The 14,039-nt window shown below is 33.2% G+C and overlaps 1 protein-coding gene across 2 annotated transcripts in view; it reads right to left on the minus strand.

Moving 5' to 3' along the window:
• AGBL4 (AGBL carboxypeptidase 4) overlaps positions 1–14,039 on the minus strand; it is a 1,100,555-nt gene that overhangs the window by 930,748 nt on the left and 155,768 nt on the right. For both annotated transcript variants that reach the window (XM_033114112.1, XM_033114111.1), the window contains exon 3: positions 11,675–11,799. In XM_033114112.1, coding sequence (XP_032970003.1) covers positions 11,675–11,799 — 125 coding nt within the window. The remainder of the gene's footprint in view (positions 1–11,674; positions 11,800–14,039) is intronic.

Genomic DNA, 14,039 nt, shown 5'->3' on the forward strand with positions numbered 1-14,039 from the left:
TTTATAATGAGCTTTTGACGTTTGAGTGATAGCTACAACAAGATAAGAATTTAGAACACTTGGGTATTAGCTTTTCTTAAGGAATAAGCACTGTTGAAATTGGAATTAAAAATTATTGACAACTAAAATTCTTTTACAAGTGTCAGAGATTTTAAGTTTCAGGCCTGACATGTGGAGAATGGAAGTCCCTATGGACCATCTATCTAATCCATTGATTTCCATTGTTTTCCACCAAAAGGACATGACACTTTCATGCAGGCCATTCATAAAAGAGTGTGGAGCTGGGGCCCAGGTGATTTAATTGCCTTGAAAGAAGACCACATTGTTGGTGCCTTTCATGAACCACTTGGCATAACCATTAAAAATGAAATTTTAAACTTAAATTTTAACGATTTCAGAAAATAGTGGTAAGCTCATCCCATGAGTCTACATTTTACTTCACAAAAAGATCTGTATATTGAAAACTACATGACATTAATGAAAGAAATCGAAGAAGACACAAACAAGTGAAAAGCTATTCCATGCTCATGAGTTGGAAGAATTAATATTGTTAATATGTCCGTATTACTCAAAGCAATCAATATACAGATTCACTGCAATTCCTATAAAAAATTCCAATGGCATTTTTCACAGAAACATAACAAATAGTCCTAAATTTTGTATAGTACTATAAAAGACCCTGAATAGTCAAAGCAATCTTGATAGAGAAGAACAAAGCTAGAGGCATCACATGCAGTAATTTTAAACTATATTACAAAGCTATAGTAATCAAAGTGTGGCATTTGTATAAAAACAGACACACAAATCAATGGAGAAGAATAGAGAGCCCAGAAATAAACCCACACATATATGGTCAATCAACTTATGACAAGGGAACTAAGAATATCAAATGGGGAAAGGACAGTCTCTTCGACAAAAGATGTCGAAGACAGTCTCATGCAAAAGAATGAAACTTGACCACTATCTTACACTACATACAAAAATTAACTCAAAATGGATTAAAGACTTGAATGTGACATCTGAAACCATAAAACTCCTAGAAGAAAACATAGGCAGTAAGCTCCTAGACATGGGTTTTGGTGATGATTTTTTGAATCTGACATCAAAAGCAATGCCTTGATTTTCATTTCATTCCTGAAGGACATTTTCACTGGATACCAACTTACATCTGGAAGAATTATGGGTTGACAGTTCTTCTCTATCAGCATTTGAATGCTGAAGCACTTCCATGGTTTCTGATGCTAAATCTTCTATTAGTCAAACTGCTTTTCCTTATAGGTAATGCATTTTTCTTTGGTTCCTTTCAAGATTTCTTCTTTTTCTTTAGTTTTAAGAGTTTGACTATTACGTGGTTTGCCACAGTTTTATTTGTGTTTATCCTGTTTGAGGCTCACTCAATCTATGTTTGTGTTTTTCCCAAATTTAGGAATTTTTCAGCCATATGTCTGAATACTTTCTCAACCCCACCCTCTTTCTGCTCTCCTTCTGGAACTCCAATGACACAAATGTTCTATCATCTGTTATATTCCCACATGTCCCTGATGATGTGTTCATTTTTTTTTTTTTTTGACTATTTGCCTATGTTGTTCAGAATGGGTAATTCTTATGTTCCATGTTCAAGTTCACTGATTCTTTCCTCTGTCCTTTCCATTCTGTTGAGTCCATTTTTTCATTTCATTTTTTATATCTTCAAGTTTCAAAATTCTTATGTGGTTCTTTGCATCTTCTATTTCTTTACTGAAACTTTTTTTCATTTAAGTGTGTCATAATAGCTTGTTGAAGTATTTTTACAATGGTTGTTTTAAAAATCCTTGTCAGTTATTTCTAACAGCTGTGTCATCTCAATGTTGGTGTCTGTTGATTGTCTTTTGTCTTTCAAATTGTGATTTCCCTAGTTCTTGCTATGACAAGTAATTATTTAATGTAATCTGAACTTTTCTTTGTATTATCTTATAAGGCTCTAGGTCTTATTTAAGTCTTGTGTTTTAACAGTCCTCTTTTGACATTGCTCTGGTAAAGAAAAGGAGGGGTGTAGGCTCTTTACCATTAATTTAGAATTTCACCTTCTTACCTAAATATAGATATAGTTCATTCATTCCAAGGTCCCTACATGTATATTGAGTTAAAAAAAAAAGAAGAAGAAGAAAGACATCACCAGGCCTCTGGGTTACAGGCACAAATTCAGGCAGAAAAGGCACTGGCCTGCGAAGCAGATCAGCCTAGGAGGAAAAGATCTGAGTCTTGATGTCAGAAAGGAGTTAGTACCACGGCATTACTGTAGAAATAATAGTTGAACACATTTATTTTATCAACATATCCACTTTTCAAAGGGAGGCATCACATCAAGTACTGAAGAAACCAAGACAATAATAGTAATAAATAACAATAGTAGTAATAAAAATAGCTAAGTGTTATTGATGCTTATTATATCCCAGTACTAGCTTATTAAATAAGCTCTATTTATAGAAATATAAATAATATATCATTAAGTCTTAGTTCCTAATAGAAAGGAACTAAAAATCCAAGGGGCAAAATGGCTTACAAACCATCAATTACATCATTATAGTAACAATGCTGTGTTAGAATCACCAATAAAAGCTATTGGGAGTAAGGAGAAGCTTCTCCGAAGAGAAGAGATCTTAGCTATATCTTAAAGGATTTGTTAGCCAGGCAGAGTAAGAATTATACAAAGATTTTTCAGATAGAGGGGACAGCATGAATAATAAATGAATCATCAAGAAGGAATCGCAAGTTTCTATTTTGGGTAGTCAAGTACACAGTGATACAATAAACTAAGAAAAGACTGAAAAAAGATACAGACTTTGGGAGAGCACAGACTTTTTTGTTCAATATTAACGTGGAGGTATCTGGCAGCCAGCTGGAAAGATGGATGGGGTAAAACTAGAGTTCAAGATCAAAGAGTCATCAGTATTTAGTTTGTCACTTTACAGAATGCTATATGCAAGCTAGCTGAAATCCAAAGATGACTACAAAAGTAGGGCAAGTTCCAAGCAGTTTGGGTCATTCCAGATTCACAAGGAAGAATAATAGAGTTTCTGACAGTTCATCTAGTTAGACTCCAAAGCTTTTCCACACGTTCAACAACAAATCAAAGCCTATGAAAGTTTCAGTGCCTTTTTCTCATTCTTTCACTGCTTTTGTTCTGCCAAAGCAAGGCTTAGACTACCCATGAAACTTTGCATAAAATTTAAATATCAATCTCTCATTCCTTTGGCAGTAGATCAGCCAAACAACCCATAGTTTTAAGACTCATCTAGCCTAAAATGTTCTGTTTCTAGTATCCAGAGTTTCATTTGCATAAAGATCTTTTTCACTTTCTACATCTGTGTTTTATTTATATTGCAACAGCAATATTTATAAGTTTATGTCACAATAAGTTTCCAATCTAAATTTGGGTCTTTTTTAATTGTTCAGCAGTTAAAAACCACACACAAAGAGTAAGAAAAAAAAAATCCATCATGAAATTCCTCAATGTGAAGCTCATATGAGAACTGTCTGCATGAACAGATAATCATGTTACATCACATACAATGCTGATACTGAAGCACAATGAATGGTGAGATATGACTACCCCACTCTACAACCAACTTTACAATTTTAATAAAAATACCAAGATGTGTTTTGCTTCATATAAATTGGCACCATGATATGATTTGATTGTGTTTTGTACCATTTATTCACTATGAAATTGATACTTTGGGTATCGTATCAGGTTTATAATAGTTATTCGACTATGATGAATTTTTCTATTCAAGACTGGCTTTAAGGACCAGATTAAGTACTGTCTTATCTTTGTCATCTTCCTTTATCTATTCCTTGACACCCCAGCCCAAATAAAGTGATAAATTTTTATAATAACTTACTTATATCTCTAGTATTAAACTTACTATTTTATATATTGGTTTACAGGTTTTTGTACACTTGACTCATCCTCATTGCTAGAGTGCATATTGTATAAGAACAAAACGGAACTGCCTGATATAAATGCTTAGGTTCACAGTGGATCAACAAAATGTTTGCTGAATAAATGAAACTACCCTCCCTAGCCATACTCCCATTTTTTTTATCAACCATTGTTATTTGTTTATCCAATAAACAACATCGCAACAATGTTCTATGGTTGTTAGAGAATCATTTGAGCTTTATTGTACACATAAGATTTAGACAGTGAGTGTTAGTACCTTAGAACCCAAAATAATTTAGTTTTGTGATAACGTTTACTCTCATTATAAATCTTATCACTAAACTAAATTAATATTTCGTATGTTTATTTTCTGACCAGTTTCTGCTTTGCTCATTAAAATGTAAGCTATTTTTTTTTTTTTGGCCATTATATCTTCAGTGCCTAACACAGTGCCTGACATATAACAGGCTCTTAATAAATACTTCTTGATTAGATTTAACAAATGTTTTCTAAAAGTAAACCGTATTCCAGAATCTTTACTACATGCTCATTATTTAATTTCATAATTTAAATTTAATTATTTCATAATTTAAACAATGCTTTGAAGTAATATTATTTAATATGCAAAATAAGACTCAGAGAGGTTAAGTAACTAGCTGAAAGCCAGTAAATAGTAAGTAGTTATTAAGCTTGAATTTAATTCAGGACTGTTCATTTCTACTGTCCGTTACATGTTGCAACCTCTCAATAGAAGCTCTCATTACCTACTCAGACATATTCAGTAAGAGAAAGGAGCTTAGCTTCTTTGCTCCCTATGTGCTCCCATCTTTGCATAGTGCTATTAGGTAATTAGGCACAATTGAGGGAATTAAAAAAATAAATAAATCAGTTAATACCAATCATATGCAGGGTAAGTTAAATACCCGGAATAAAAAAGCTATTTATTCAGACATGTTTTTTAAACATAACACAATAAATACTGTTGGGTTATCAGGTACTATATTTTATAGATTAACTTTTTACCTTTGAGAGAAAAGGAGAAAGACAATTAAAAGGAAAAGAAAATTCTTCCATATTTGATTGCAATTTATCCAGGGCATTTGTAATATTTTCACTTGATGGCACACATTTAACAATATAATATTTCTAAATGTTGAAGAGAAAATTGCTGAATTATATCAAAGTCACTCTGTTTTAGGTACTACACGTTTTTTATTTTATTTTAATCAACTCTTTCTACTGACACATAATAAGATATCAATTTCAAATGTAATTTTTCTATGCTTTTATCATATAACTCAGTAGAACAACAGAATCAATGAGACAAGCATAATCTTGGTATAAAATTGTATGTGATACACTAATTTTGAATGTGAAAGTTGTTTGCCGAAAGTCTACATATGAGAAATTATAAGACAGGTACTAGCAAGGCTCACAAATTCACCAATGCATTGATGTATATGTATATCATGATTATAAATATTGTATACAAACAGTTATTTCCAGGTTTAGTTCTTAGCCTTACTATCAATTCCCAGAAACTCAAATTCATCTCTGTGTAAGATTTCAAGTGAAAACAACAGAAGTCAATGTGTTCCTATTGGCAATATTTACACTAAATTGATACAATATAGTTGATATGCAAGCTATTTAAGCTTTCCATATATTTCATATACTGAATATAACCCTATCTTTTGATTTTTCCTTGAACAAAGAACTTCTGGCTCCATGAATCAGAAACATAGCTAACTTATATATATTTTACAAAGACCACCCGAAAGTAAATGTGCCATCAACCACATTCAATAAATACGGTTACTGAAACTAATAATAAAAATAGGTACCTGTGGTGCAGACACGGTTTACATGTTTTGTAAACATCTATTATCAATCGTCAAAACAATACTTCAAGGTAAGCAGTAGTAAACCAAATTTAAAGATGAATAACTGGAGTTTAGTGGGGTTATGTAATTTGTCCAAAGACACAAAGCTAGCAAGTAACAGAACAAATGACCTAGATGCCAAAGCTCAGGCTTTTTCCCACGTCACTTTAGTATGATCACAACCCTTGAACAATCAGAAGCAAGAGATGTTTTTCATATGCCAGAGTACTTGACAGAGATATCTCTCCTTTTTCTTTTTCTTTTTTTTTTTTAAATCAAAGTTTATTGGGGGAGGATCTTGAGATTATAATGCTAGGTGAAATAAGTAGGACAGAAAAAGTAGAGAACCATATGATTTCTTTTTCTTAATGTTAATAAAATTTCTTCTTCCCAACTCAACCTTTTTGAGAATAGCTCTATTTGCTTTATCACCTTGTCTTCTGTGAGTTGCCTATTTATGTCTTTCGTTTATTTGATGGTTTTTGTTTTGTTTTGTTTTGTTTTTTTTCGTAGGAGTTCTCTATATATCTTGAATACCGATCTTATACCTGTAATAAATTGCACAAATTTCTTTTAACAGGATAGTGCGTATCTTTCAACTTTGGGTCTTTTGTCACATAGACCTTATATTTACAAATTCAAAAGTGTCACTCTATTTCTTTATGATTTTGCTTTTCTGTACTTTGCACAGGAAATTCAATCCTACTTCCAAAGCCAATAAAATGTTTATATTTATTTTCAGAGTTCAAATTTTAATTTGTTTTCATATTTAAGTCTTTAATCAATCTATAAGGTTTTTCTAAAATAGTATGAGATAGGGGTATTGTTTGCCATACAACTCTGTTGATTGAATAGACCCTACTATTGCTACTATTTTGCAATGTATCCTCTGTCATATATCAAGTTCCCTTATATAAATAGTATTGTTTCTGAGTTCCAGTCTGCCCATTTAGACTATTTGTCTATTCTTGTGCCAATGCCATATTTTAATCATTATTGCTATAAATAAAAAAATGTTAGCTGAAATACAAGTTTCCACAAAATAAACATGTACCCATTCATTATTATTATTCAAAGTTGGCCTTGGTATTTTTGGCCCTTTACTTTTCTACATGAATTTTCGAATCAGCTTGTCCTATGTAAAAGGAAAAAAAAAGTGGTAGGGATTTTGATTAGAATTGTATTAAAATTAGGTTGATATGAGAACAGACGTCTTTATAATACTGAGCCTTCACTTCCATGAACGTAGTTTTGAATCTCATTTCATCACATTGTCACTCCTCTGCCTGTCATCATTGATGTCATTGCACTACTCCTGTGTCCTTCCTCCGCATTTCTCAATGACTGTTGCTCAGGCCTTGCTGATAATTCCTCCAATATCTACAAAAACAATCGTTCCAACATTCTGGCTACTTTGAGTTCCTCTTCTCCAATATTTTACCTTCATTACACTTCATCTAGCTACTCCCATAGTCATAATTTATACCTTGATATTATCAATAATTGCAATTACCGCAATCGCTCAGTTTTCTTTCACTCGTCCTACTCTATGATAACCTCTTCTCTTGGAATTTTAAGGTCCAATTCAGACATGTCATACATAAAAGAGAGAGTGTGTGTGTGTGTATATGTGTGTGTGTGTGTGTGTGTGGTTGTGTGTACGTGTATGTGTGCATGTGTATATAAGCTACATTACTGCTTACAGTAATGTAAGAAATACTTTGTTGTTAAAAAAAATTCTCTTTTTAAATCTCCTATTAAATAACCTCAGAGGACAATCTGTTAGCACACTCAGAAAAAGGTGAAAATAATAAATAGGTCTATTTTGTTGTCTCACATTATTGATGAAATGCAATTAATTCCTTTATGACTAGGGGCCCAAAACTTGCATCACATCCCATTTACTTATCTGAAGTTTCACAGAAAAAGAATCAATTTATTTTAAATGTATGAATACCTTAGTTCATACAACAATGCAAGAAATTCAAGGAAAAGCATGTCATTCACTGCTTTTAGGACAGCAAAATAGTATAAATTTTATGGCAGCAATTTAGAAATATGTATCAAGAGTCTTTAAAATATTCACATCCTTTGACCATCAATTCCTCTCATAGGAATTTATCCTAAGGAAGCAAAATGAAATGTGAGGAATATTTCATACATAAAGATGTTCACTGCAGTGTTATTTATAACAACTAATGGGAAAAAAATCTTTTTGCCCAAGAATAAGGAAACAATTCAATAGTAAATAGCTATTGCACAGCCATGTTTAAAATTGCTTTGTTTAAACACTGACATTGTTCTGTTTCTTTAAACACAAGACATAAAAAAGTATATACAATGCAAGCTTAATTATGCTCCAAAAAATAAAATGGAAAATAAATAAGCCTAAAAATAAATATACCAAAAAGTTAATAGTATTTGCTTTTGGCAGTAAGATTATGGGTGTGTAGGTGGGTGGGTGTGTGTGCTTTTCTTCTGCTAATATTTATCCATAATTTACAAATTTACTACATTGAGCATTGACTACTTTTATAATTAGTTAAGAGGAAAAATAAATTCAAAAAGATATGACAAATATAAAGGAAAGAAAACAGAGTTTAAATACTTGAGACACACCGTTTTATTTCCTCTTATTGGCTAAAGTTTTACCATGAGTATTTAAATAGAATGATTTACTTTCACATCACATGAATGTTCTGCTGCATCAATAATAAATTTTCACATAAGAATATGTAATACAGGCTTTTCAGAGAGAAAATTACTTTTCAATAAAGGTACCAGGATGTTTAGTTTTCATAGACTCTTGCAAATGCACTATTTAGCAACTACTTTTGGAGGTTAATACATCAGTCCTAGAATACAGGACTGTATGTTCCAAATTTTTATGACTTCCCAAAAATATTAAGAAAAATAACCCAAAAGCTAGACTTATTTTTACAATATATTTGATGCTACGATTCTTAACATTCATTTAAAGAAGTCAGCCTTTGATGACTAATATTTCTTTTGCCCGCTAGTACCAAATCCTAAATAAGGTTCCTGACCAGATTAGATTCATGCAGGTCTCATTTTAACGGAAATTGGAGAGATGGAAAAAGATTATAAGAAGAGACATTACAAAAGCAGACCTCACAAGTCAAACGTAATAGTGAAATCATTCTCTTTCATGTAGACAACCATGAAAACAAATATCCTGTGAGCTAGAGATATATATTGTATCTTTCCAGGAGATCTTTACGCCTTCTAGAGACAGATTTCCATAAATGTATAATGCGATTACAGTTGATAAAGCAATGGCCCACAGAAAGGGGCTGATAAAGCATCAGGCTCCAGGAAACCAGATAAATACGTTCATGATTTTTAATCATCACAAAGGTAGGATAGCACTGGGTATGAAGATAGAATCCAGACAGGCATAACAAACATTTGTACTCCAACTTTAAAACTTAGGATCCAAAGAACAGCACCAACTCTCTTATTACATTAACACCTTGGCCCACAGTCATGCTACTTGCTTATTGAATTGATAGACAAGACTGCAAAAGAGCTTGCATGAATTTAACATGTAGTATGAAAATTATAACACTCTGGAAGAGACAGTTTAATCAAACAAACAAACAACAACAACAAAAAAATATACCTGTAAGCAAAAAGAGGAGCACAGAACAAGAAACTTTGAAATGTATGAGCAACTTGTACAGAAGACTCTCTCAGATAGTTTAACTTAAGACACACATTTTCCCTAACCCTCCAGTCATGTTACCTACCCCCCTCCTCCTGACCATTGGAACCACATAAGGATACTCTTTACAGAGAGACCAAAGTGAAAGAAAAACGGGGCTAGGAATTTAATGTTGCCCAAAATTAAAGAAACACTATAATTTCAGAGCTTCCACGAAGTCTCCATTTAGCAAAGGGTATAATGAGGATAGAGGATACTGTTGTTTGAAAAGTAACAGGTCTCATTTCTTAGGAGTTAATGGATTCCTGGATCAGTAGGCAAGCTGAAGGATATACATATGCTGTGCATACAGAGGAAAAGAGTAATCCCCTTTGTGAATTTAGAAATCTTAGCAGTTTATACTACTTTTATGAAAATGTGAATTGACTATATTGCCTCAGAATCTATCGTTTGTTTTTTAGTAGTGTGTGTATGTGTCAACTGTAAGTTACTGGCATGAGAGAGGAATGCCAACAGAGGAATGAAAGGTTGTAGGCTGACCTCATGCTAGCAGAGAGATCATCATAGGTGACCCAGTCTTAGAGACTCAGTCTAGTACATGTGGCTAAAGCTTCCTGCTGTGAGTTATATTCTCAAGATTCAGTAATACAGACTGGAAAATTGTACTTCAAGAATTATCAATTGTCTTTGTGGAACAAGCTGGACAATCCTAGGGTCAGGAGAGCCCCTGCATGTAAAGTGTAGGTTTTCCTAGGATGGGTGGAAGGGGGAAGCATTGTTATTCTTAATACAAAAAACCGAAAAAGGAATTCTCCCATGGTAGAGAAGTAAACCCAAGAAGCAAAGCTAGAAACTAAAGTTTGTCCTTGAGCAGCTCTCTGAGTGGGATTTAACTTTTCCCCCCACCTCTCCTAAAGTGCTGAGATACATAAAATTTAGCTAACAATGTTCAGAGCTCTCCTATATATTGAATTCCTTCCAGTCAGCCCCTAAATTTCAGTAAACATTACATACACCAAGTCCTGTGTCCGTGGTGTTGTAGAGAATTAGGAGACTCAGAAGTAAAGTCAAATGGCTGTGTCTGCACCCCTCTTCTGCTGAAGCTGGTGTCCCAGGAACAGCACTATGTCAAGGAAGACCCAGAATCCCTAAATTCTAGACACTGACCTCTGCCTGACACATGACTCAAGCTGCAGTTGAGAGAAATGAAGAGAAGCAAGCAACCAGGTGAAAGAGAAAACAGGACAGATTGACGTGGGAGGGGAAATTAAATTCCTCACTTTCTCCCAAAAATATACTTAAAAAAAAGATGATCCTGAAGGAAGAAGACATAGGACTATGTTCCCATCTGTTTAAAAGAATTGTATCACTATGTATTCAAAGTTTGTATAGTCTTCCACGGTCAGCTGTCTCACCATAACAGAATGAAAACTGATTCCTTAGGATTAGATTTTTATTAATGTTTGTTCAATGCATATGTATTTAGTTCTATTTTCATCAATACACTCTCCCATTCAAAGCAGATTTGAACAGGATTATAAAAACATACACTGTTAGAAAATGTAAATGAAGAAATCACAGTTAAAGACAGATTCATATAATTGGAATAAAAGAAAAGCCGCTACACAGAAACACAAGCAAAAAAAGTTTTCCAAAAATCATCAGAGAGGACTGTAAAAACTGAGTTTCCAAAGCAAAGGTAAAATAGGATGAGTTACAAGAATCACATTGTTTTTAAGATATAAACATCTTATTCTATAGGAGAAGAAAAGCTTTTTCTGAAATTGAAGCCTGTGAGAAATGTGTAATGACTCACAGGTCTTTCTAAAGAAGAAATAATATAGAGAACAGCACTTTATAATAAACATAATATACAAGTTACTTCCAGTGGTTCCTTACAGTATTCCTCAAGGAAACCTAGCACATCATGCTACTGCTTCAATCTGTAAAGAACACTTTTTGTTCTCAGATAATCTATTTGTATTACTTAATAACTTTCAGATGACAAAACCAGCATATTATACCTATTTCTCTGTATCTCTTCAAACAAAACTGTATCATTGCTTACATACACAAGAATACATTCCAGATACAATCATTATATTTTAATATTTCTAAAATGAAACAAAAGCATGATCTTCTTACCAAAACCACACTGAAGGTATCTACTATTTCTCTCACCTGTGATTCTTTCACGTTTTCAACAGTAAAGTTGAACCAGACTCGGAAGCGTGGATTACAGGTATCCGGCCTAATGAACAAATCATACTCAAACTCAGAGACCTGGTCCACCCGTCCAAGGTTACCTGGTAATGAAAATTAAGAGAACGGGGTTTTAATAGTAGTCCATGCCGCTCAATGGTACATACATTTAAATAGTATGAACTCTGACAGTGACATCTGTCATCATTCGGTACTTGTAGGTACAGCACACAATCTCTGAGGCTGTCAACTCTGAATGACGCCCAGGATAAGAGGAGGCTCTCAGCTAGGCCAGACTGTGGTACAAGCAGCTTTTCCAGTCCTTATGACCCAGCAGATCCATTTGTGTCTTTGACAGATTTGGATGTTGTATGGAGCACATGGCAAGCCCCAATAAACAAAGTACAAATCACAACCAAACTTCAGTTTCATAGTTCGAAAAACAAGGATGATAATACCTTAAGTATTTTGTAGTAAGCTTTATGGTATACAAACTACCTCTAATATATTTGATCTTATTTAACACTCACAACAGGGCTGTCTATGCATTTGTACTGTGTTTGGTTTATTTCCAAACTTCTACCAGAACATGTGAAAGAATATGTAGAATAAGGTTTTAAACAAAAATCAGAAGTAGTTACTATATAAGGATAATAATGGTAAATTCACAAATAACCATAAAACTAATTTCCATTTTTTCCACCAACAAAACTGAGTTATATCAAAAATGTATAAAACTTAGGTGTGACTTCCATTCTTTGTTTCTCTCTGATATTCAAATGAGCAGTGACTTGCCGAAAATGTAGGATGGGATAAAAAAATAAATCAAAGAGTGTGGTGAATTCCCAATCCAGGTCATCAATAGCTAAAGAAGAGTAAAGATGTCTATAGACATCAACACAATTGACTGAGAAATTAGTATTGTATTGTACTTGAAGAGCACAGCAATATGCTGCTTTAGAATGAACTCTAGTGTCTTTCTCCAAAAGAACCACTCAGAATTAAACTTTAACCTTAAATGTGTCAAAGTTTTAAATTATTGCTTTTACTAGTTCTACTGACACCAATTTTTTTATTTTTCTGTTTTCAAGGAGTTTAATTTTTCTTTCTCTTTTTTTCTTTTTTTTTAATTAAAGTTTATTGGGGTGACAATTGTTAGTAAAGTCACACAGGTTTCAGGTATACAATTCTGTAAAACATCATCTATATATCACATTCACCACCCTGAGTCAGTTCTCCTTCCATCGCCATTTATTTGATCCCTTTTACCCTTATTTACCACCCCCCTTCCCCTACTTCATTTTGTTTTTCTGAGCACCAGTTCTGTTGTAATAGATGGACTACTAGCCTGGGCATCAACAGACTTGAATTCTAGCTCAATTGACTTACCATGGGAAAGTTATTTACCCTCTCAGGACCTCATGTGCAAAATGATAATATTGAGTTATCTAATCTCTAAAGTTCCTTTCAGCTGTAACCTTCTTTGCCTGCCTGACTCTAGGATTGATCAGGCCATCATCCAAGATAATAAGATATTCTACCCCCAAAACCATATTAATTAACCTTAAGGTGATTTTATCTGATCTCATTAAAATTTGGCCTGAGAAGCTAGACTCACTCCTCCTTCCAGTACCAGAAAAATCAGTTACCTCTAGTTAAATATACTCAAAACAAGAAAACAAGGACAACAAAAAAATGCACTTATAGGGAAATACAAACATGAACTAATTAGGACCAAAATCTTTTATCTTAATTTTTCTAGTTTCAATTGTCTTCAGAATTCCCAAGAAGATTCCTCAATTAAATGAGGAATTATCCCAACAATATTTATTAAGCCCTATGTTGTAGAGGGAAGAATACTTGTTACACAATGGCCCTGAACTTGGAATCAGAAGATCTAGGTTCATGTTTTAGTTTTGCCTCTTACTGAGTTACATTGGAAAATTCACTTCACAGCTTCTAACCTCTTTTTCCTCAACTACAATGTAAGGATCATATTAATAGAAACACAAATATTTACCTCTAAGTTAATTAATATAAACATTAATTTCAATTAAAATATATAATTAATATGAACATAAATTTTCAATAGAAAATTAACATTTTCTGTGCATTTCTTCATGCCACATACTGTCCTAAATGCTAGCTGTACTAACCTACTTAATTCTCATAACAACACCTAGAAGTAAGAACCATTACTATCCCTATTTTATATATAAGGAAATCAAAGGACAAACATATAAAATAACTTATCCAAAATTATATAGCATGCAAGCAAGTAAGCGTCAGAGTTAGGATTTGAATTCAAGCAATCTGGCTCCAATCACTAGACTAACAACTTCTC

The sequence above is a fragment of the Rhinolophus ferrumequinum genome, chromosome 9 (genome assembly GCF_004115265.2).
Source record: "Rhinolophus ferrumequinum isolate MPI-CBG mRhiFer1 chromosome 9, mRhiFer1_v1.p, whole genome shotgun sequence".
NCBI lineage: Eukaryota > Metazoa > Chordata > Mammalia > Chiroptera > Rhinolophidae > Rhinolophus > Rhinolophus ferrumequinum.